Consider the following 26,299-nt stretch of genomic DNA (forward strand, 5'->3'; position numbering starts at 1 on the left):
TTCCATCCTCTTGTAATGTAGCTACTTGTGTACTTCACTGTAAAACAACTAATGTTTGCATTTCCACCTTTAGAAGGTACACATAAATATGTCCACAACCACTGGAAACCAGATCTGTCTGCTTTTAGTCGACTGAAGACTTTAGATGAAGTCCAATATTCCACAAATGTCATTTGCTCTTCTATGGCTACACAAACTGCTGCCTCTGTGCTCTTCTGCTCCTGATCACAGGCTCCACAACTTCACTGCGCCAATCCAGATGCTGCTCTCATGCTGGTAAAACTATTACCTAACATGAGAGTAGCGCTGGGATTGAACAGAGCCTGCTGGTTTTACGCTCCCACAGGGACTGGGAGCCTGTGCCGGCTGTTCTCCATGCTATAGCCTGGAGATATCTAAGTGCGCATGATGGTTTGGTCGTTCTAAGGCAGCCGGGCAAACCGTAATGCGCACTTGCAGTGCCCTGTGCCCACCACTCCTCCTGCTGCTGTCAGAGCATGGCCCGCCCTCAAGACTCGGTTCAGCCTCCAGCATGGAAAATAAAATAATAATAAAACTTCTTTATCATCATTTGATTTTACATGTTTTTATCTACTGGCTGAGGCCGTGGGGCGACACTCCTTCACCATACCGGAGGAGCGGCTGCTGTCTATAATCCCACAAAAACTACAAAGTAAAAGTATCCTGCGGCGTTGATCAGCTGGCGTGCAATCACTGGCTTTCTATTTAATGAACATCACAGTTACCAAATCCAAAATGTTTCCCTCCTCCAAAGGCCATGTGTCTTACCAATGTAAACCGGAGAATAGTTGGAATTCACATTTTCATCTAAATATGTCACTCCAAGTGTGTAGAGTGGTGTAGCCCCAACACCATGGAGGAACTGTCCAAACATGAAGAGAAACCTGTAGTTAGATAGACTCGACGCACTCTCCGTACAGTGCGAAGTCTGGTTGGAATGGCACAAGCCTGTCTGTTCGGAGAAGTGCACCTCGTATTGGCTAGTCATAAAATGGGGTAGTGCAAACACTACAGAACCAATTCCCATGATCAGAGCCCCCCAACCTAACCACTGAGGTTTGTGTCTGTTGCCCCCAAAGTAGCTGACGAAGATCAAGCAAACACATGCAGCAATGTCATAGGAACTGGCGATCAGCCCACTGTGATAGCTGCGAAGGTCAAATCGCCGCTCTATGGAGGTGATGATAGTGTTGATAAAGCCGTTGACGATCATCCCCTGCAGAAAGGAAGCAACAGAGAGGAAAAACAGCACTCCTTTTGGTGTATTAAAATACTGTAAGAAACTAGGTGTAAAGGCGCCCCATCCACACAAGTACTCCTTCTCAGATGGGATAAATGTAATTCCACATGGTTCATCACTCCTGTACTGTGCCTTCTTTGTGGGTGTTCCATTACAGAGGGGTTTACTGTAGGAGTCTGAAGGGCTGCCAGAGCTGGAATGTAAGCTCCCATTGCACAATGACGTGCCGTACGCTTCGTTTAAGCTCGGCGAGTCTGAATCAAACCCATTGCCAGGAGAGGAGCCATTGAAACACTGAAGCTCCTTTTTGGATTGATGAGAATTCTCTATTGTCAAATTGTGTGGCATTGCCATCAACAGAAAGGTCTAGGCTGAAAACCGCTGGATTTTGTTACTGGAGAAGCTGTGTGGGTCACTCAGTGTTCATTCGCCAGTCTTTTAAGATTTGTGGGGCAGACCTGAATCAAAATCTTCAGAGACGATGTATTTCATTAAATCTGCAAAAAACAAAAATACAAAATTATAAATCATGGGCTGAGAAGTATTTTTCAAGAAGCAGAAAAGTTTAGGTCAGAAAGAACCCACCTGGGCCATCCAGTATTTTATAAATAACAACAATTGCTATTTCTCTAGAATAAACGCCAATGTTCTGCTATAACACAAGCAGTAGGAAAATCCAGGCTACTCCTCATATCAAACCTATAAGCTGCAGACAAAAACCAAACAGTCTGTGTCAGCACAAGCAGAGAAATGAGAGTTGCTGCGCCTACACTAGACCTTTTGAATGGTAGTCTCTAGGACTTCCAGTGACCCAGAGGACACCCTGTGTAATTCCTTCTGAATATTTTGTTTTCAACAAACATATATATGTTACTTAGTAAAGCTCTGTATTTGTACTTACATGTGAGTGGTCATCGGTTATAGGGAAGATCCCATCTCTTTGGAATTCAAATCTGTGACCACAAACTCAAACTATGTACTAGTAACCACATGGACTCTACATCATAGCCTAAATCTAATGAAGCTAATGAATTCACTAACCATTAAACATTAAGGTATTACATAAATTACCTTTTTAATCCTTGTCAATTGCACATTGAGATACAGAGACTAAAAGACATAATGGATCTTGCAGATCGGGGCATGCAGGGTGTTGTTGTGTGGTGGTCTAAATGTCTAGAATGACTAAGCAATGCACCCTATATCTCGCCTGTGTCCAAAATGGAGGCAACATCTTCCCATGAGAGCCCTCACAGTGTTCCAGAACCATGAGCTTGGTAAGCTAGTACCCGGTGGGCAGGAGTGTACATCACCCATTACTGTTGTCAGGGACATCAGCATGCATCATTGGTGCAAATGGCATGTGATTGTGAGATTTGTATAACTTCTGACCACCCTGACTTACCAATGGGTCTTACAGAAATGAAGTGAAGAAACATGGTATTATATAGTTTGATAATTTATAGGCCGTGTGAAATATCATAATAATTGTTTCAGCCTGTGTGAGATCAAGCATTATTTAAGGACATTTTGCTAAACCCCAATAACGTCTGTGGAGAGTTAGGCTTAGCTGGCACATCACAAATGTATTGGAACATTTCATGAGTGTGCATTCAATTTGTCATTACATTTTTTTACGGAGGATAACCTTCCTCTAGAGTATTTTCACTTGCTCACATGATCCTCTTTGAGGCAGGTAATTATGCACTACCACTATAAAAGTTCACTATCAATGCTTACTTGCAGGCGGGTCTGGTGTTAATACCAAATACAGTGGGTGGCTCCACTGTACAGCTGGCGACACCAGTGGTCTGCCCCTGGAGTGCCAGTGGGAGGCACCCGTCTAAGAAGCACAGTAATCAATCAAGGTGTTTGTTTAGCGCGACTACTCACCCGTAAGGGTCTCAAGGCGCTGGAGGGGGGGGAGGGTTGCAAGTTCCAGTCCATCAAGGAGGGGTTCTGTAAAAGAGCCAGGTTTTGAGGTTTCTTGCGAAGATGGGGTGCAATGTTGTCTGTCTGCGGTGGAGCAGAAGGTCATTCCAGGTTCTGGCCGCGAGGAAGGAGAAGGAGCGGCCTCCCGATCTGGTCTTTCTGGTGCGGGGAACTGCGGCGTAGGAGAGCTGGGCTGATCGTAGGGTCCTTTGGGGTGTGTGGAATTTGAGTCGGCTGTTCAGGTATGCTGGTCCGGTGTCGTGGAGGGCCTTGTGAGCGTGGGTGAGCATCTTGAAGGTGACTCTAGCTTCGATGGGGAGCCAGTGGAGTGTGCGCAGGTGCTGGGAGATGTGGCAGTGTCTTGGCAGGTTGAGGACCAATCTTGCGGCAGCGTTTTGGATGTTCTGTAGCTTGCAGGTGAGGTTTTTGTTTATTCCAGCATAGAGTGCGTTGCCGTAGTCAAGTCTGCTGTTGACCAAGGCATGAGTGACGGTCTTTCTGTGTTTGAGGGGGATCCATTTGAAGGTCTTACGTAGGAGGCGGAGGGTGTGGAAGCAGGAGGACGTGACGGAGTTGATCTGGCGGTCCATTTTGAGCTCTGAGTCCAGGATGATTCCCAGGTTCCGTGCGTGGTCGGTGGGGGTGGGCGGGCTTCCAAGGGCGGGGGGCCACCAGGTGTCGTTCCAAGCGTCGGGCTTTGGGCCCATGATGAGTACTTCCGTTTTGTTTGTGTTTAGTTGTAGGCATCTGTTTTTCATCCATTTGGCGACGGCTTCCATGCCTTCTCAAAAGTTGTTTCTGGCGGTGTTTGGTTCATTGGATAGGGAGAGGATGAGTTGGGTGTCATCTGCGTACGACACAATGTTGAGTCCGTAGGTTCTGATGATGGGGGCGAGTGGAGCCATGTAGATGTTGAAGAGCATAGGGCTGAAGGAGGATCCCTGGGGGACTCCCCTGGTGGTTGGTGTGGGGTCCAAGAGGAAAGGGGGGAGTCTGACCCGCTGCGCTCTGCCGGAGAGGAAGGAGCGGATCCAGTCGAGGGCCTTGTCTTGGATCCCTGCATCCTGGAGCCTGCTTATTAGGGTGCGGTGAGAGACTGTGTCGAACGCCGCTGAGAGGTCAAGGATGATGAGGGCTGCTGTTTCTCCTTTGTCCAGTAGGGTGCGGATGTCATCTGTTGCGGCGAGGAGGGTTGTTTCTGTACTGTGTTTTTTTCTGAAGCCGGATTGGGAGGAGTCAAGGATGTTGTGCTCTTCGATGAATGTGGCGAGTTGGCTGTTGATGGCTTTCTCAATGACTTTTGCTGGGAACGGGAGCAGGGAGATGGGTATGTAGTTTTTGAGGTCGATGGGGTCTGTCGACGGTTTCCTCATGAGGTGGTTGATCTCGGCGTGTTTCCAGTCGTCGGGGAACAAGGCGGTGGCCAGGGAGCAGTTGATGGTGTGGCAGAGCATGTGTGCGATGGTGTCGGCGGCTCTGTTGAAAATGTAGTGGGGGCAGGGGTCCATGGGGGCCCCGCAGTGGATTGACTTAATCGTCTTCAGTGTGTCTTCGGTGGTGAGGGCTGCCCAGTTGTAGATCGCTGGCTTCAGGGTGTCGGGGGTGGTTGGTGAAGGTTCAGTGTGTTGGTTGTCTTCGTCGAAGTTGTCGTAGATGCTCTTGATTTTGTGGTGGAAAAAGGTGCTGAGTTTGTCGCAGAGGTCTTGTGAGGGAGGGATGTCGGTGGACTCGCTAGTGGGTTGGGCAAACTCCTTGATGATGTTGAAGAGTTCTTGATATTGTGTGCATGAGTGGAGATTCTGTCTTCAATCTCTTTTTTCCTCGTTTTTCTGATGAGTTGTGCGTTGGTGGCGGCTCTGAAGTTGTTGTGGGCTTCTGTGGATTTGGTGTTCCTCCAGGCCTTTTCGAGGCGGCGGCAAGTGCGTCTGGACTCAGTAAACACAGTTTTCGTTTTTTTCACATAAATTAGGCACTGGGCATGCAAAGCACATGGCTGTCTGTGCTCAAGAGGTGCCCACCATGCTGCTGCAAAACAATATTATTACAAATATTTAGCATTTTATGATCATGCAGCCAACACTTAATTAGAATATTTTTAAAATATATAATTTTTGCAATTTTCACAAGCAAACATATAAAAACACACAAAAAGCACGTTGTACAGGAACCTCTTCTGTGTGTACAACAGAAAGGATTGCTCGAAGTAGTTTCTATGCTTCCATAACATGTTGGGTCCATTTGAAACTACATTATAAAAAAACGCTCTGAATAGGAGCGGGAGCATGAATATGTAATTGACACAGCACAATGTACTGTGGTTTCACAATAAAAGGCACACATTGCGCATTGCACACATTTGGAAATTGCTGCACAGATAGATAAAGTGATTTACTAGTATCACATTTATACGATCTATTTGATGTTTGGTTAAATGCCGGAATTGAATTCCTCTGCCGAATATGAGCTGTGTTTATTGAAATATGTTCCAAACTAGCTTGGCTGATTGGTGTGTGCTCTCTGGTGTAGATTTCACTGTGTAATGCTGCCTTGGTCTTACTCATTGGAGCCAGCTCATGGACTGGGAACGTTTGTTATAGTGACATTTCCCAAAAATAATAAAATTAAAGGTGGTGGGCTGTCTGAGATGGAAGGGATCCGCATCGGATGCATGGATGAGTAGCATAAGGGAGATTCCTGGTAGCAAGCGAGCTGCCAGAGCCATCACATTCATGAAGACAGGCTGCTGATCTGGATCTTCTGACAAGACCTGTTGAGGAAGTGAATGGAGCAGCAGTGGGGATCCATAAAAAGTGGATATCAAAGCTTCCCCTGGCATTACGGTGATAGTTTGCCCTTCAGCTCCTTGCTGGACAGTGGGGTAATGAGCTGGAATGAGGTCAAATTCAGTAAATGGATTGTAAAAAATCTGGAAAAACTGGACTTGGGCACACTGCTTTGGATCATTCTGATAGACCAGTTGTTTCAATATTATTTGTAAATGCTGACTAGGATAACAAGCTCTTCCTGCAGGAGAAAACGTAAAAAATGAAAAACCAAGCACACAGTTTTGAAAAGTGCTAAAAAATGAAATATTTCCAGTTCTACAAAGACCCCTGCGCATTTACGATCACTAAACTTGATGCCTAAACCAGCTGCAACATAGAAGGAGAAAATCGAACACTTCATGAGGGCACGCTGCAACTTATAATAATGAGCATGTGCCAAAATATTTAAGAACCAAACCGAAAGAGCCTTAGGGATGTCTATCAAGACTTTGATGGCCTTCTAATGAATATGTGACGTTGCAACACATGTTTACAACGCATGCCTTTACAACGTGGTGGTTACAACGACCACGTTGTTACCACGTGTGCCATTACACCGCAAGTCGTCCACGACCTCGCCCTGGCAGAGGTCCCCCGCATCCACAGAAACAGAACCGGCGGCAGAGCTTTCTCCTACATCGCAGCCCGAACCTGGAACAAGCTCCCTGTGAACATCAGACACTCCCCGACCCTGCACACGTTCAGGAAGGACCTCAAGACCTGGTTTTTCGACTGATCCGGAGCCGAGTTCCCCCCACCCCCAGCGCCTTGAGACCCTCACGGGTGAATAGAGCGCTTTACAACCCCTGATTGGTTGATCAACGACTTGCTGTAGGTGGCGCACTGGACTTAGGAATAGTATTAATTACTATTCCTACTCCAGTTTGTGCAACAGCAGGGAAGCTGATGGATTTAAAATCCAATAAATTCCCTGGTGTTGCACACCCCTTACAGCAAGTCGTTGATACGACTTGCGATGTAATGGCACTCGTGGTAACAAAGTGGTCGTTGTAACGACCACGTTGTTGAGTTACCGCGTTGTGTGTTCCCCTACTAATAAGTAAGGGTTATGTAAACATTCGTACACTAGAAGCCTTGGGAAGCTGTACATGCATAATTTAAAATGAATGTCAGTGACGGCCAACATACCCTGCGTGATGTGTCCCCCCGCCCTAATTTATGTTCTCCCCGGTGGCTTAGTTACAGGCATGCTTGAAGCCAATGCAGCCAAGATGTCAATTCACCTTACTTCTACTTCCAAGTCGCAGCATGTGTGCTGTCTTTATTTGTCCAACTGCTGCTTGAATCCCCCCTAAACCCCTTGTCTGCTTTAGCCTCTAAACAGGCTGTCTCATCTCCTGCATACTGCAGGTGCTATGCCCTGAAGGCTGTTGCATTTTCTTGATTTTCTGTTCCCCTTACCCAGACTCTTTTTACCTGCCCTACAAACCTGCACCCTCTACATAATCTGTTCCTACCACCTTCTGAATACTGCTGCCACCATGTTGTGGCAGCATGTAGGGGATTTTTTTAAAGAGATGGTAGATCTCCGCCTCTCCTTTCCCACCATGCTGCACCTTTCATAGCCCCCTTACCTGCTCTGTGGCTGCTTTCAGGGGCTGTAATCAAAGATGACTTCCTGGTGTCTTTGTTACTCTGTATTTCCCCTTCCGTCTGGATGAAGTAGCATGATGATGACGATGGTGTTAATAATGCTCCCCTGCTCGGTGTTCAACCACTGTCTCTTTTCAATCTGAGCCTCCTTTCCCCCAGTGTCTCTTCATTCTTATCTCATGTGTTTCTCACACAGACATTTATTTCATTCTTCCTCCTTCTGTGTTCTCTTTATAGTACTCCCTCCCCAACCACAATTATGCTTTCCTCTTTCACTTTTTATTTGACTACCCTGTGATCATCCACTTTCTGCTTTCAGTCAACCTCCTATGTCTCTGTAATCAGGAGTTCAAATCCTTGAAGCACAGCAGATGGTGTGGTTAATCTCCATATTCTGCTGAACCACCACCTTTTTGCATTAATTACTGCAGGCAGAAGTGACTTTTGAGGTTTAGTGCCGGATCCTTCACCTGCTCCTTCCTACGCCACAGGTAAACACATCGCCACCAGACCATAGGGAAGGTCTCAGCAGCGATTTCATGGTTAAGAGTGCACAGGAGGTAGATTTGAGGAGGTTCTTGACAAAAATCAAGCTTTGAAACTTCCTGTTAAAATCACTGGGAGCGTTCAGAATGGCCACAAGGACACTGTGCTCCAATAAATGAAACACACCCAGCGAAGGAGACAGTATTCCAAGGTATGAAATTCACAGCAAATGAGTGAAACTGTGCACTAAAGTGAGGAACTCACTCCAAATAAATTAAACCAAGGTATGGTACCCACACCCAGTGAGTAAACATCACTCCTAGAAATGAAGCTCACACCAAGTTTCAAATGCTGCAGCTTTTTGGGTCTTTACTACCAAGCAGCACATGCTGCCTGGTAGTAAAGATCCATGGTACATGCCGCCCTGCTCCCGTACTGCCAAAGTTGTAATCAGCCTCTTAAGGTGTCATTTTGATGTTGTTGGGACCGGTACCAACATCAGTCAGACCGTCGCACTACAATGCGGAATGTCAGACCCCAGTGGTCTGGGGGACAGACTGCCACCTCTGCCAGGCTCAAGGAGCCTGTCGGGGCGGCGGTCGGACACTAATTCCTACAATGGAGGTGGTGCCTGCGCAGGCACCGCCGTAGGGCTTAGGATGTCCATTTCACACAGCCTGTCGGAAAGGGACTTTGGGGACCCCAAGCAGGGCCCCGTCCCCCGTGGGCCGCCTCTAAGTGCCATGGGGAAACATGTGGTGCCCTCCGAAACATCCATGCACCATGTGCCAGGCACCACATAGTCCAAATACCTGTGTCCTCGCACTGTGCTACTCCCCATATCTCCCAGCTTGTCTATAAAAGCAGAGCAGCAGGGATATTTTTGCTGGGGCATGGTGTAAGAGCACACTTTAAAGGTTGTTTTGCTTTATCTCCTATATTTCAAATTATGCCTGAAAGCACTAGCGTAGGCACACAAAGTCTTTTACGGCACTGGAGGAACGGCTGTCTACTGCACGCACTCTCTGCTGGTGTCTGAGGCAGAAGGTGTACTTAGTATGACACGTCTCCTGAAAAACCCATGCAACTGCTACCTGGGCTAATACAAAGAATCAAATGACTGAATCCTGTAGAAATTATACCTTGGCACATGTTTCCTTCACATTATGACACCACCTTATTCTTTTTAAATTCTGTTCAGAGTTTACTGAGTGAAACGTGTTTCAGAAATAAACATTTAATTTATAAATATTTAAAGCATTGAATACAATGTACAGTTTTGAGATACCGTAAGATTTGTTTGCTTTCCCCCCAGTTTTTAAAAATGTTTTTCCTATTACTTACTTGTTTTTAACTTGATATGCATACACACACACACACACACACACACACTGTAAAAACAAAGGTAAGGTGACTTTATGGTTATGTATCTTACTTTGCATTTAAAAATACCTCAGAAATTCACTGAAATATTCACTGAAAAAAACAAAGGTTAAAGTGATGTTATACTTAGGTGAAAATGCAACGGAACGTTTTCAACTAAAAAATTCAACAGTTTTAGTTCTTTCAAGTAACTATAACTTGTGCCCCACCATGTACAGTGTTGTCATCAATAGTGTCAGTTCACTTGTCATCAGTAATATTATCAATGATGTCACAGAACATGTCATGAGTGTTGTAATATGTAATGTCATAAGCAGTGCATGGCGAGATGGCAAGTTAAAGATTCTAGAAATAATTATAACTGTTGAATTTCAGGATTTTATTTTTGTTTAAAAACGTTATGGTTAAGCTAACATTCCATCTGGATCTTCACTCACTCAAGTTATTGGCTAGGCTCCTGAAGTCAATGAATTCCAACGGCTATACATTCAAGAAGACTGCAAAGAAATCTTGTCCAAAGCCAGAGCGGTACCTACCAACACAACGTACACAACAAAATGGAAGCCTTTTTGCATCTGGTGTGATGAACATCACCTGAACCTTATATCTTCACTACATCAGCAGATATTACCATTATCTTCTGTACTTGGCAAAGAAAGGACTGACACGCATCAGTCAGTGTTCATTTAACTTCAATTTTAAGCTTTAAAAGAACATTGAACCAATCATCCATTTGGTCCAACAGATGTATTAATTGGTTTCTTAGAGCCCTTTTGAGAGTATTTCCACCAATAAGAGATTCTCCATCTTCATAGCAGCTAAATGTGGTGCTATCTACATTCGTGAAAACTCTTTTTGAAACAGTACATAGGCAGAATTAAAGTATTTCTATTGGAAGGTAGCCCTTCCCCTTCTTTTAGCTCTATCGTCAGCTAGAAGAGTCAGTGATGTTAAAACGTTTACAGTCAAGGAACGACTCCACCAGTATAGAGATGATGGACTTGCCTGTGCACTCTTCAAGCATAGCCCAATGAGGTGGAAGCACAACGTGTTCCAATATGTAACAAAGTTTTTAGAGGAACAAAGCAAACATAACATCACAAATTATCAGACAGCATTTGGTAGTGAGGTCTCATATTTTCTTTACAAATTTTTTGATAAATTTGAGACATTCTTACAAATATTTTGCAAAAACTTGTTGCTTAGTCTTGGTTTAAATATATTCCATACTAGCATCTTATTAACTTTATTTGATTTTGCTGCGGCAATATCCCTATTCAACTCATAAAAGACCCTAGGACACTTTGTGGCATTTAGAAACTTTTCAAAAAGTGACCACAAGTATGTGAGTACAGCATCATTAGTAAAGACAGGAAGGGCCAAAGAGCCACACCCCAGTCAACTGGCAATACAGCAGGGTTATATGCTGATGATGGTCTGGCCCCTACAACTCGTCATGCAGGGGGTCAGCCTAACATTAACATGCAATCGACAAATGGGCAGTGTTCTGTCAATCGATCTTTTTTTACAAAGATAAACAAGAAGAAAAACAAAGTTAAAAGAAGATCACTCTTTTCAAATCTGTACACGGATTTGGGGTAATATAGAGATGATATGAAAAAAAAGATAATAAAATGAACAATAATTTATATGACTATAGCATTCTATTCCAAAGGGAGCGCAATCATTACTCCCAGTGGTAAATTGAAGTATTTGCTGTATAACTGGTGAGCAATGTCTACTTTTTGTTGATGCAACACTCAATAAGGTAACCGTGGACTGAACCACACTTTAGTAATCACTGATCAATCAACAACTAGTAAAGCAAAAAAAGATTACTGATCACGTCTGGAGAGTTTACTGCCTTATGGATCTCAAGAATGACAAGCTGAAGTTCGGATATCAATCCTGTATGAGTCAATGAGTAAATATGTAAATATAATGTGTTCCAAAATAAACTGAAAAGAAAATAGCATGATCTGTGTCACTGAATGTGAAGATGGGACACTTCCTGTCCTAGTTTCAAAATAATTAAATTAAAGTGGTATAAAATAGAGCTTCCATACAGTGACGAAATACCCTTATTAAATGTTATTTCATAGAGAAAATAGTCATGAGGTTCCTTGGTTTAGTTCACATTTTTCTGACACTAATTAAATCGACACAGTGAGTACATCACCTTCAGGTCAAAGTGAGTGCAGATGTCTTAACAAATGACATGTAGAGAGAAAAGAGAGAGAGATATATACAGTGGGAGAGAGAGTAAAACTAAAGGTGCAGGTATTTAAACTTAAATTAGAATTGAATGGAGTACTCACACAAACCATACCTGACATGAGACTTATTGGGATGTACGGTAAACATTTAAACAGAAAAATGTCTGTGATTTCATGACCACTGAATTTTTGACATGAGGTAGATATTTCAAATCCACAAAAATCATGTAATCCATCAATGGTGGTGTAGGGGACGTATAATGAAAGCGTGCCGTATGTTCCCAATCTGTGTTGGGCCGTCCTCTGTGGGAGTGGTGCTACCAGTCAGACATCACACAACGTGAGGAAATCTGTAGCTGGGAGACAAAAATGGCTCTGGCCCAACGCACTTCCGGGCCATTCCTAAAACACAAATTTTAAACATGGCCTATCTACCTGTGCGCACCTGCCAATTTTCTATTGTCAGTGAAGACGATCTGACGATAAAACTATGTGAAATCTGGTTCATTTCGAGCACAGCAAGAATTCTGTTAAACAAAGATCTACTGTTATAATGTAAATGGTATCAATCATTCCTCAGACTGGTTATCAACATAATTTCTCAAAAACTTTCTCCTTTAGACATAAGAAACATAAACAAGGAATTCTCTAGATTGCATACTTCTGTTCTGAGGTCCTACCGGGCATGTTTTGTATTGTATTGTAATTGCATTTATATAGATAGTGCTTACTACCCCTGACGAGGCGTCGAAGCACCTTTTCCGATGAGTAACACGCTACTCCGGAACCCAAAAAGGATTAGTGGTGAATAGTATAGTGAAATATGAAATTAATTTGAGCGGTGGATATGTTAGTCTGGTCTTTTGGATTGAGAAGGATAGTGGAGGCATAGAAAAGGATAAGGTTTGCAATTATATAGCACTTCCTACTGCTGATGAGGTGTGGAAGCGCTTTTTGGCGAGTAGCACACCACTCGGGAGCCAGAAAAGGATTAGTGGTGTATTAGTCTAGGGAACTGGATGTGGAACTATAGTCAAGCATTAATGGAAATAACTTTCTGGGGTAAGCAAGCAAGCTTATAAGAACAAAGCACATGAAGTCACGCCAAGTGTTCGAGACACAGATCGTGCAAACGGAACAGAAGACAAACTCATATCTCCCCTCTACAAACAATGGGTGCTTTCAGCCTCTGTAAATGTAAATTGATACTTGTATAGCGCACTACTCACCCGCAGGGGTCTCAAGGCGCTTGTACGAATACCGCTGTGGAACCCATCCTGGCTTTCCCTGTGAGGCGTCCACTCCTGGGCACCCCCAAGGTGGAGGCCAGGCTTCCTTAGCGTTGTGGGGGCCATTGTGGAGATTAAGCAAGCTATTGCCCAGAGTTGCAGAGTGGGACTCCATGATTGGAATAGGCACCGAGGCGAGAATTATCAGGTCCGTGGAATTTTTGAGCCCAAGACCCGCCGAGGCGGGGAATTGAACCCTGGTCCCAGGCTAGACTTCTGCATCAGGGTCTGCAGCTCTAATCATTGAGCCACACTTCTCCACATCTGTCTAAGAGCAGAGCTGACTGCAAGCTTTCTTTATGCGGTCTACGGCCTACCAGCCACCAAAGAAGAGAAGCTGTATCCTACCAACCCAGGAAACCTCTCCGCTCCGCAAGTCTGAGCCTGGCCGTCATCCCCAGAATTCATAGGATACGTAGTGAGGGTAGCTCCTTCTCGTATAACACAGCCAAGCTCTGGAACACTCTCCCCTTGCAACTACGTTCAGAGACCATCTTCTCATCTTCCGAAAGCAACTAAAAACGTGGCTATTTCATAACCTCAATCTGTAAACCACACCCCTCTCACTGCTATGCTGCTAGCGCTGGGATGCCTCCGGTTAGCTACGCGCTCTAGAAATGCTAACTAATATTAATAATAATCGCTGGGAAATCGACGGTGCAAAACCTAACCAAACTGAGTTGTCTAATTCAAATTGGGTAAATGACTGAACATCTATGGTTTTGTTACTGGAACCCAGTGCTTAGCCTGTGCAGTCGTTGAAGTTGGTAGGCCCTCATTTTTAGGGACTCAGTGCTAGTGAAAGGTTGGGAAAGTTGAAGGAATGAAAAAGAGCAAGATAGGGAAAGACTGAAATGGGAGAAAGCAGAAATAAAAAAAATAACCTACACAAGGGAGATAAAGAGCCAAGAATGTGGCGGAATCATAACTAGGGAGCCTTGATATTCTACCATCCCATATTGCAGCAGAGCCAGTGGAGGGCTTCTAGGAAAACTTTACACTGCTGTGTGCCAAAAAGCCCTGTGTAAATCTCATTATAAGGAGGACAGAGTGGAGCGGAGGCATACTTATTCATGGACCAACACGTTTTGCCTATAGGATGTGTTAAGTAGGTTTGCAATATTGCTTTTCTGCCTAAAAGAAGTAAGTGATGTTTCAAGGTCTTGTGATGTTGTGCGGAGATTAACATGAGTACAGATGCCGAAGGGATGTCAGACCCAGTAGTGCCCAATAACTATTAGCATTGCTCTCAGTGTATCAGGTCCATGCATGAATAGCTCATCCAGTCCGTTTTTTCTATGCATTTTGTGGCTTGTTGTCTTATTTATGGCATTAAAACAATCAAGATAATATTTGAGCATGGACCTTGATTTGAGAGCTTTGTGTTACACAGCTACACACAATATCCTATGTTATGCGTAACGTAGTCTCAGCTTTCACTCCCAACTAGCAAAATGTTTTAGAGGCAGCAAATCAGTTAATTAGACAAAATGTCTGGGGAGGTTATTATTCTCTGCTTTGATTACCTATTGACAAATCAAGTGATTTCTCAACAGGTTTTCTGGAAATAGACAGACTCTGCCCTTATTCCCACCGGGCTATCAGTTGCGCCACATCTCGAAAGCAAATCAATTTCATATAGGCCAGTTCGCCTACGTGGTTACCTCCATAGTGTCCTCATTCTGGTGCCAGAGTCTGTCACCCATATATGGGTATATATAAATGTTCACTTGATTTAATGAAATACAACAACTGATATTTAGAGTATGTGATGTACAATACCATTCCCATCGTGGAGCAAAAGCAGCAAGTGAATTCTACTCTATTAGAAGATAGCAGAATCTAGTCTGTACTAAGACTTTCAAACAGAGACTGGAGAACTTTTAGTTCCCTCCAAACTCTAAATGATGCTTTATATCGTTGCACTGTATGTTATTCACAACAGACTAAAATGGTTTTAAGTGTTTATTTTGATCAATTAATTTTTGGGCCAAAAAAACAAACCCCTACTGAAATTTGATGCTTAACAAGGGAAACACTATGGGGCCGATTTCGATCCGGGTCGGAAGGGCACCGAAAGCGATCCGGCCGGAAAGACTACGAGCCGTACGCGTGTTTTCCGCCTGACTCATACAGCTGTACGAGTGAGCAAGTACGGTGCGAGCTATGTGAAATTCACCGACCGAGTCGTTTCCGGGTCCGAACTGCTCCGTACGTCTCGGTCGTAAGCTAACCGCGGCATTCAATGGATGCGATTTACGACCGAGCCAGTACGATGCACGCGTCGGACAGCCTGTGCGAGCTGTAGTGTCCGGCTTGCAAAACATCCGGGTGGTTGCCTTTGGGGGTCTGCGTCGGAGCCCCTGTCACCCGCAGCCCTACGACTCGGACACAGGGGGAGACACAGGCATATACGGTGCGGATGGCACCGACGCATACCTACTGTAGGGGGCGCCCTTGCGTGAGACGTACCCATTCAGTCAATGGGAGCCCATGTACGCGTCGTACGATCGGCTCCCATTGACTTCTATGGGAGTCCGACCGAACCGAGTCTGGCAGCATACGGCCGCATCGTACTCGCTCGGTCGGACTGCAGGACTCCAGCTCGGTCGGAAAACACTCCGGATCCGGCTCGGTCGGAGTACTTTCCGACCCAGATCGGAATCGGCACCTAAATAGCAACAATATATGAATAAGGACCAGAAGCTTAAGATATGTTTTAAGGACATACAAGAATACTTAGGGGTTTCACAATCTAGCTCTTTCAAGCTACAACACACCACCGCTGCAAAACTCAAGAATGGTTCTCACGCAGAGATTTAATATTTTCCTGAAACCTAGACCAATGTGTGAAACACTAGCTCAATGAAGAGGTTCAAGTGTGGGCAAAGTATTCTGCCCAGAGGCTCAAGAGCTCTCCACTTTGGGTAGTCCTTCTTCACCCAGGTGAACTAGATTTTGGCAAATTTGACTGCACAAACACATGCAGCATACTGATTCAGATTCAGCAAACCTGATTGGATAAAGCATGAATATTTGTGGTAAAACATGCAAACATACAAAATCAGATTTTTGGCCCCAAACACAAAGATCTGCCTTCAAGTAGTGGTGTCTTACTTCAGACCTTGCGGTAACTTAATCTTGAGTTTCAAGAATTAAGACATGCTCATTCACAGAAAAAGGCTTGTGAATAAACATATCTAACTCCAAGAAACTCATGACCATGTAACACCTCAGTCTGACGGGCTACACACAGAAAAGGCTTAGAGAAGCAGGCTTGGACATTTAGGAGTGTTATACACCTACACAGGAGTAACATATAATTAAAAGAAAAGCTTTGTGAATTGCCCGTTTTGCTTGCATTCTGCTAAGAAGCAAAATGACCAGAGGTGGAGGAACACTTACTCTTTCTTCCTTCTTGGAACGAAATGGCATTTTTCCAGTCTACCAAAAATGTAATAGGGAAAGGTTGAATTGTTTACACTTGTAAGCAAAGATACTTACATATGTGTATAAGATATAATCTTTAAAGAGTTCCTGGTGCCTCCTTTTATGAGGGATTAAATTTATGGAGGCAAAGGCATGAATCATATGTTTTGACATATATTGCCCATGCACATGCCAGATATCAGAGAATAAAGACAAACTCATGGTGCTTTGCTTCTGCCATCTGTCATATGATTACTGCCAAACATGGTAGTGCATTCAAAGCTAAGAAAGTAATTTTCTTTCTTCCTAAACTCTCGTTCCTCCAACACATATTTCACCAGATTACAACAGATGGGTTACTCATAGCGCATTTTCCTATAACCACTTCTTTTTAACAGGACGTCAAGTTAAAACAGGGTAATTCTATTAATTTGTAAGCTTTATGCCTGAGAAATATGTTCTGTTCCATCACAGGTTCACTATGATTATCGCTGCCATATTATCGTCTGCTTAGCAGCTGTTTAGGACCACCGCTAAGAGTTGCATTAGAACTTAAATGCATTTGTTTGTGAGGCCTAAAAGTAACCTGACTTTGGCATGTTTTCTTTCTCATTATAACTTGGCATCACCAGATGTGTCCATCCTCTAGGCTTCGATGTGTTGGATTTGACACTAAAAATGTGTTCGTAGTAGTGTCTGTTCTGTGTTCTGATGCCCAGGACATATGCTTTGGGGTCAAAGACAAAAAGTTGTCATATTTATTTAGTTTACTTAACAATCCCCTGCAGCATAAACCCTTTAGCTGCTAGCTTCTAGTACCACTGTATGGATCTCTGTAAGAGGATTGTCTGCAACTGAGGTAATATGTGTATCCATAGGTACAGGTTGTTCAAACTTATATATAAGCCTAAATATTGTGTTGCCTTTACTATTAGGGTGAGTGCTCTAAGCCATTTAATAAGTTGTGAGCTCAGCTTGCAGAAACCTGAAAGCAAGATTGGTCATTCAAATAACTAAAGTGCAGAGCACAGCTTTTGGTATATTTTTAACTGACCCTGTTGTCAGTTCAATTTAAACATAAACATAATACCCAGAACAAACACAATAGGCAAAATGATAAAGTCCTAGTGCAAATGTAATGATGTGAATAATCTCGGTCTTGTTGACGCGAAGTTGAGGCGTAGACGCAGATGCAGACAGCCGACACGTGTTTCGTCAAATAGACAACTTTTTCAAGGCTCAGACTTAAAACTTTAGCAAGGACGTATGTATCCCAAGGTTGTATGTATTTTTGTACATCTGAGACAGCAGAGACAAAGGTTCCAATTTTGTAACTTGAATGCACAATCGTTGCTCACGGATACTCGTGGTAACTTATAATCATTATGGTAAACGATGCAAGACGCTATTCTTATTCGTGTAAAGTCTACCTTGCACTAGATACTCGGGGCAGTCTTATGTGTAGTTGAAGAAATGTTGTACTAGTCATACACGACGTAGCCTCAAGTCAGAATAGCAAAGTTTACTGGTATACCGTCCATTTTTACGGCTCAAGTAAAGTAAAAAAGCGTCCCGCTCCATGTGGGAAGGTCCTAATTCTAAGTGTATAGGGAGGTTCCTTTCCTATGTCGGGGCAACACTGTTTAGGTGGCACAGTGTCTACATTGAGCACGCTTACACTTGTAGCATTCCCAACTACTCTAAACATTACAGAGATGCTGACTTTGTCTTTATTTCCACTGCCACTTGTTTCTAGCGTAACAAGATTGGTGATTGTTTGCTTTCAAAATAAAACGTCATACACATTCTGTAAACATATTGCTAAACTATTGTGCTGAAGGTGTTTGGACAAAATATTGTGATACAAAAATATTGTTTGAAGAATATCGGGATGTCAAAAATATCCTCTGCAGGAATATCGAAGGGAAGTGCTGTTTTTATTATCATTGAAAAATATTGATCACATGTTGTTTTTAATATTAAAAAAATATTGATTTAGAAAACATTGTTGATATAATATCCTTTGTAAGTGTAATTTTCTATGTATTTTATTGTAGTGTGTTTGATTTGATTTTATTTATTTGGGTGTTTAATAAGATAATTTATCAATTACTACTTTTTAAATTTGTATCTTTAGTTTATTTAGCTATGTGTACAAATAATTTGTGTGCATATATATATATATATATATATATATATATAAGCAAAACTTTTCTCTCGCTTCACCCTCAGTCCTGGGGTTCGTCGCATCAAAGGAAAGCACGGCACCACAGAGAACACTCAATTAGTGTTTATTTAACAGGTACACATCTAGGAACACGCACAAAAAGACGGTCGACGCGTTTCGGCACTCAGCCTTCAACTGGACCATAGAGTCTTAATGTCCAGAGTGTCTTTTAAAGAAAACATTTACAAAAATGATAGAAAGTGAAAACATACTGGACGTAAATTGCGTCGTCGATCATGTTATATCATTTCAAAGTAAATATAAGTTTAGATCAAAAAGAACTACAATAGTTTATCCTCCATGGTAGCTGCTGATAATCTAGGTGATTTCTAAAGATTATTTCAAGTGATATGTAACAATTGGGATTTGAAATAAGTCACAATAACGGTAAAGTACCTTTGGACAATGAGTAAATCAATTAGAATTTGACAAATGTTAATAATAAGATCCTGCTAAGTAATGAATATCCACAGGGTCAGTGATTATATCATAATTTTTAACCACTCACTTATGACTTCCTAGGTAAAAATTCTCATAAAGTATGAATTGGTATCAAATAGCAAAGTCAATTAGTTGTCAAAAATTCATAATGCTACCAGCCTAAAGTCATCTAAAGACTGATTCCAACTATTACAAAATACAATTCACATGTCCTATATCAGCAGTGATAAGAAGAAGGATGGATGGAGGGAGATGCAGTGAAGACAAATTACAATTTACAGTTTTAGATCAACAGTGGAGATTATGTACAAAAACAAGGGGGGGCGGGAAGGAGCCCATCATGAATAGTCAGTTCAAATGTCTCAGAGGTGCACATGCAGTTCGGCATCCAGATTGTGTCCTAATGGGTTTTCTGTACCCATTAGTAAAATCATTCTCGACTCTGCTCTTCTTAACTCAAGAATTCGGTTTCCATCCCTTTCTTTCTGTTTGACAATTTGAATGCCAGAGTATTTGAGTTGATTACTGTCACTGGAGTGGAATTCAAAAAAATGTTTGGCCATAGGATATGTGAAGTCCTTATTCTTGATTGCGCGCAGATGTTGCAGGATGCGGAGTTTGAGTTTATTGATTGTGCTGCCTATATAATATTTTTGGCATGGACATTCCAATCTGTAGATTACATATTTAGATTCACATGTGATTTGGTCTTTGATTTTTTCATTGTGGCCATTCTGTAAATGATAAGAAGTGATGTTTTTACCCTGTTCACACGCCTTACATTTTGAGCACTTCCAGAATCCCGGTGTGGTTAACCATGATGTGGTAGTTGGCAGTTTTATTTCAAAGTGGCTGTGTGTTAGAATGTCTCCCAGAGAGGCAGTTGTTCGATAAGTGATTCTCGGTCAGGGAGGCAGAATTTTCTTAAGGGTTTCATCAAGCAGCAGTACTTCCTAGTATTTAGATGTTGTTTTTTGGAATTCATCACTTTGATTGTTGAAATCAACTATGAGTCTCGTTGTTGTGGGAATGTCCTCTTTGTTATGGCTTGCTAAGTTAGGTTGGAGTAATTCACCTCTGTTTTTGTTTTTAACTCTGTTTTTTGCAGTGAGAATTACATCCAAAGGATACCCTCGTTGTAAAAAACGTTGACTCATTTCATCTATTTGTTGGCTGAAATCTGAGACTTCTGAGCAATTCCTTCTAGCTCTTAACATTTCCCCATAGGGGATACTCCATTTGAGTTTAGTTGGATGTCCACTGTTAGCATGAAGGATGCTGTTGCTGGCCGTGGGTTTTCTGTGCATTTTGGTACAAAATTTGCCATTCAGTATGTATACTTCGACATCCAGAAATACAATATTAGTTGCACTAGTGGTAGATGTAAAGGTCAGTTGGTATCTGTTAGTGTTGAGAGAATCAAGGAAGTTCATAAAAAGCTCTATATCGCCTTCCCAGATGATAAACAGGTCATCGATATATCTTGACCAGAATTTTATGTTTTTTGCGCGATCGTCCTTTAAGACTTCAGTTTCCCATGTTGCCATGAGGAGATTGGCATAAGTTGGGGCAAAAGATGTCCCCATCGCGGTCCCTTGTTTTTGCAGGAACAATTCTCCTCTGAACAGGAAGACGTTATGTGTCAAACAGTATGTCAGCATTTCAATCAACATCTCAGAATGTTCCAAAAAGCAAATTGCTCTGGTGTCGAGGAATTCTTTTACTGCTGCTATTCCATCTGAGTGGCGAATGGAAGTGTAGAGAGAAGAACCATCAATGGAGGCCATAATGTAGTTTTCTTTCCACTGTAGTTGATCAATTTTTTGTAAAAAGTCCATTGTGTCCCTCAGGTATGATGGGAGGGCTGTAACATAATTCATTAGAAAGATGTCGATAAACCGAGATGTAGATTCTAATAAAGAACCAATGGAGCTAACAATGGGTCTACCTGGCGGATTGATAGTTAATTTATGGATCTTTGGTAAGAAATAAATAGTTGCCGTGATAGGATGATTAGTTTTTAGATATAGATATTCTTCCAAATCAATAAGTTCTCTCTCTTTCCAAGCCAAGAGTTTCGTATGGTATTCCTCTGTCCAATTCTTGATTGGGTTCTTTGTTAATTTCTCATAATGTTCCTTATTGTTAAGTTGTCTAGTAGCTTCTTTGATATAATCCTCACAGTTTTGAATGACGATGTTGCCGCCTTTATCCGAGGCTTTGATGATGATATTTTGATCATTACGTAATTCTTTTAATGCGTTGTGTTCTTCAAGAGTGAGGTTCCATATCTTGCTCTTGTTCTTGTGTTTTTTTGTTATTTTATGCTTTTTGTTGGATGACATAGGGCAGTTGATGGACATTTTATTGATCTCCTCCACCATAATTTCCTGAAAGAGATCAATTTTGTTACCAGGAGGGAGTTGTGGACAAAAAGTTGATCGATTTTTAGAACCACTATTTCCTCCTCTGTTGGTTTCAAGGCCCGTGTCTTGACAATATTGTAAATCTGATATGGAAGAGAGGTTACTGGCACCAACTTGTGTAAAGGATCCAGTTTGTAATGAGGTAGCTACTTTCAATGCTGGAATGTCTTTGATACTCAAGGATTGAATGATTTGGCTTGGTGAGGGTGTAGAGGATGGTTGGAAGGGTCTCTCTTCAAAATATTTTTTAAGCTTGATTTTACGGCAAAATTTATACAGATCGATGCGTATGTTGGCTAGGTCCATGTCTTTATTGGGACAGAAAGATAAGCCCTTGTTAAGCAATGAGATTTGTGCTTTGTTGAGAATTTTATTGGAGAGATTAACAATCAAATTGAGATTTTGTGGTTTTAATTTTGTTTTGCTCTTCCTCTTCCTCTTTTGTATATATATATATATATATATTTTCTCTCTCTCTCTATATCTATATATATCTATATATATATCTATATATATATATATTCACTGAAAACTATAACTCACGCGACCGCAATCCTCTGCTGATGACATATGTGTCTTTATGAAAAAAAAATATTTGTAATATATGTATAGCTAAAATTTAATGGAAGAAGACGGACAAATAAGTGTCTAAATACAGTATTAGCATCAGCAGAGGATTGCGGTCGCGTGAGTTATAGTTGCCTGCACTAACTATAACGGGGGAATTTCAATGGTTTTTCACGAGTGAAATGTCCAGCTAACTATAACATGTGTGAAACCTATGGTTTTTTCAGTGAATTTGCAAGGTTTTTTAAATGCTAATTCCTAACTATAACGTGTGTGAAACCTATGGTTTTTTTCAGTGAATTTGTACGTTTTTTTAAATGCTAAGTTACTTTACGCCGTTCGTGGCGTGCGCGCCCACTTCACGCAGTTCGTTCCGTGCGCGCACGGTGGGCACGCGGTGCGCTACGCGCACAGGCGTGCCCACGTTACGCTGGATGGGCCATGTACGCACGATGCGCTTCGCGCACCGTCCGCACACGGAGGACATATTATGCGCTTCGTTGTGAAAGGTTATCTATTAAATGCTCGATTGAACTACATATGCCATGCACTAAAGATGCCCTGCGGGCCCATTTTGCAAACGGGGGGGGGAAAATGTGGATATTTTTTTTTGTTTTTTTTTTTGACCGTACGCGTACGGTAAGCGCATTCGGCGTTTTTTCGAAAAATTGAATTTTTGGCCTTGGGGGTGCTTTTGGGACACCCTAACCAAGGCTAGGTGTTTAGGAGCTGTCTAGCCTGCCCCTTTTCATGTTATCCAACTTTGTTGATAATATATATATATATTGTTAGTATCGGATTAAAGGGTTTTCAGGGGATAAGGGTGGGGAGATTTAAAAAAAGTTAATATTTTAATTTAAATGTACTGTTAATTATTTTAATGGTATGCAAATTAATATTGAAAATGTATGAATTAACTTTGTTACATTATTAATTGTTCTAAATAATATTTCGTATTTATGTTCAATGTATTGATAAATTATATTAAATGTAAACAACATTGTATTTTATTGTAAAAATTAAAATTAGTTGAATTATAGAAATTCTGGTAAAAAATAAAATGTATGAAATCTAAATTTAATAAAGTACAATTTTTTTAAATTTAGGGGTCCATTAGGATAACGGGCGGATCGCCACCGCCCATGTGGTGGTGGCGATCCGCCTGCCAAAAACCTCCGCCCGCTGCTAATTCCCCCCCCGCCACATTACCATGGCGGGGGGACCCCGGCGGACGGGAAGACCGTCCGCTGATTTTGCGCCGGTAGGCAATCCGCCCGATTGCCTACCGGGCGGAAAAGCAGTTTATATGGTGGTGGTGTCTGGTAGACACCGCCATCCATATTACTATGCTGGCAGGGACCTGCCTTTCCGTGGAGGCAGGTGGTTTTTGCCATTGGGGGCCCGTAGCGGGCCCCCAGGGATTCTGGGGGTGGGGGGTGCACATGGGGGGCATTTTCATGCACAATGCATGGAGGTGCACGACATGCCTTCTTGGCATTACGACGGGTGGTGCTGAGAGCACCGCCCTCTGCAATGTCAGGAATGCAGGATGCGCCCGCCAGTGTGGCGGGCGTATCCTAATTTCCCCAATGATACCCCCGCATCAATGGCGGGTGGTCCCATTCCACGACAAGATGTCCGCCCGCCATCCTAATGACCCTCTTTGTTTAAAAAAAATGCATTTAATACCTTTTTTTATTATGTGTTTTGTGTCCCTGTTAATGAATTATCTGAAAGAATGGTTTCAAAATGTTTTTAAATACATGTAAAAATAAAAGTAATGTTATATCATCAAATTATGAAAATACAATAATCAACACTCACCTTTTTTATTACTTTTATTATTGGGAATTTATATTTTCATATGTAATATTTTAATGGTAATACAAACTACCATTAAATAGAATTTGAAATTAGTTTCTTTCAATTTTAGGATTTTTTATTTTGGATTATGATTTTGTTATGTTATGTTTCAAAGTGTACGAATATAATTCAATATTAATAAAAATATATTAATTATCAATAGTGATTAACATATTCTTTCACATGCTGATCTTAAATTTGAATCATATAGGTTTTTTGTTGCGTTATTATGTCTTCTAAGTAATTTGTATTTTTTTATACATCAAAATTCTGTGTGAGCATGGGTTATTTATTGTGTGTATAAATTGTTTTGTGTCCAACACATTGCCTAAAATGCTTTAGATTGTAGTGGAAATAGTAAATGTCACCCCTTTAGTATCGAACACCTTCCACAAATTGGTTTGGATTAGAGTGGGAAAACTAAGGGGCCGAGAACGATGTATTTCTGAAACTGTTCCAAACGATACGGTCTCGGAATCGTTCCTGTACAAAACAGGTTCTGCGAGACCGATTACGATGCTTCCCAACATCGTTCGGTCGGACTTGGATTGACTTCAATGGGATCCTGTGTTCCAAACGAGAACACAGGCTTCCATTGAAAAAAGAGGTGGTTGGGGAAAACCTTGAACCCTGTGGCGTGCACCGCATGGTGCCTGCCACATTGTGCATGGTTGGGAAGAGAGGTCCCTTGGGTACCCCCACGGGCCCCAATTGGACGCTTTCGGGTGAAGTGGGGCCCTCAACGTTCCTCCAAAGACAGATGCCGACAGCCGTTTTGTGTCGGGCAGATCAAAATCAGAATGGCTGTCCGAATCGGTCATCATAATCGCTCGTTCGGAAACCGTGTCCATAGAGCTGTACGATTCGGCTCTGAAAGACTCGGGCTGTCCGAATGCCTTTCGAAACTGATTCGGACTGCCAAAACTGTTTCCGGGCATCGTAATCGGTCGTTGGAAAAATTTGCAAGATTCTTTCGGAAAGATGGGTTCCGAATTGGATTCTGCAATATCGAATCCCATCGGCCCCTTAATGTTACCCCTTTAGTGTCAATTCCTTCCCCAAATTGATTTACATGGGAAATTGGAGTGGGAATAGTAAATGTCACCCCTTTTAGTGTCCCACACCTTCACCAAATTGGTTTAGATTGGAGTGGGAATAGTAAAAGCCATTTCCTTCCCCAAATTAATTTGGATGGAGTGGGAATAGTAAATGTGACGCCTTTAGTGTCCCACACCTTCCCCAAATTGGTTTAGATTAGAATGGGAATAGCAAATATCACTCCTTTAGTGTCCAACACAGTCTCCATATTGGTTTAAACTGAAGCGGGAGTAGTAAATGTCAACCCTTTAGTGTCCAGCACAGTCTCCAAACTAGTTTAGACTGGAGTGAGAATGGTAAATGCTACCCCTTTAGTATCCAAACCTTCCAGAAACTAGTTTAGATTGGAATGGGAATAGTAAATATAATCCATTTAGTGTCAAACACAGTCTCCAAATTGGTTTAGATTGGAGTGGTAAATGTCACTCCCTTAGTGTCCAACACAGTCTCCAAACTGGTTTAGACTGGAATGGGAATAGTAAATGTCACCCTTTTAGTGTCCAACACCTTCCCCAAATTGGTTTAGATTGTAGTGGAATTGTGAATGTTACCCCTTTAGTTTTCAACACTTTCTTTAAAAATGGTGTACGTTGGAGTGTGAATATTTAATATAACCATTTTAGAGTGTTTTTGTTAAATTGGATTTCTATGGAGTAGGAGTAGTTTATGTCAATTGATTAGTATTGTTGGTGTTTAGAAAGATAATTTAAAATGTAGTTAGTTGTATATATGTCAAAAATAACATTATTTACATATCTTCATAGAATAAAGATAAATGGCACATTTTAAAAATTTTATTTCATTTTTCAAAGCCTATTTAATGTATATTTTTAAATATGTAAACATATATATTTGTAGTTGATAAATAAAACAATTTGCAAATATTTTTATTTTTAAATAATGTAAGTCATATTTAAATAGTATTGTATGTTATACATTTTTCTATTAACATTTTTTAAACATTTAATAAACTGTTTCATATTCTTAACACAATTATAACATACCTTATTACACTATATATTAAATATATGTATATTTTTTATACAATCATTTAATTTATACTTTAACATTTATTTTAAATTTTTTACAACATTTTGACATGTGCTTTAAATGTTTAATAGCCTTTACATTTTTTTAATACATTCATTCAACATTTCTAACTTATTTTCCCATTCATTTCTATTGGGAGATAGTGTTTTTTAAAATGTTATTTAGCGGCCATTTTCTTTTACTGCTACTTTC

The 26,299-nt window shown here is 41.6% G+C and overlaps 1 protein-coding gene across 1 annotated transcript in view; it reads right to left on the reverse strand.

The window, feature by feature from the left end:
- LOC146812650 (solute carrier organic anion transporter family member 4A1-like) overlaps positions 1 to 26,299 on the reverse strand; it is a 542,408-nt gene that overhangs the window by 447,341 nt on the left and 68,768 nt on the right. Inside the window, exon 2 of the mRNA XM_085619748.1 lies at positions 790 to 1,758. Coding sequence (XP_085475874.1) covers positions 790 to 1,615 — 826 coding nt within the window. The 5' untranslated portion in view covers positions 1,616 to 1,758. The remainder of the gene's footprint in view (positions 1 to 789; positions 1,759 to 26,299) is intronic.

Source organism: Triturus cristatus, chromosome 7 (assembly GCF_964204655.1).
Source record: "Triturus cristatus chromosome 7, aTriCri1.1, whole genome shotgun sequence".
In the NCBI taxonomy this organism is placed as follows: Eukaryota; Metazoa; Chordata; class Amphibia; order Caudata; family Salamandridae; genus Triturus; species Triturus cristatus.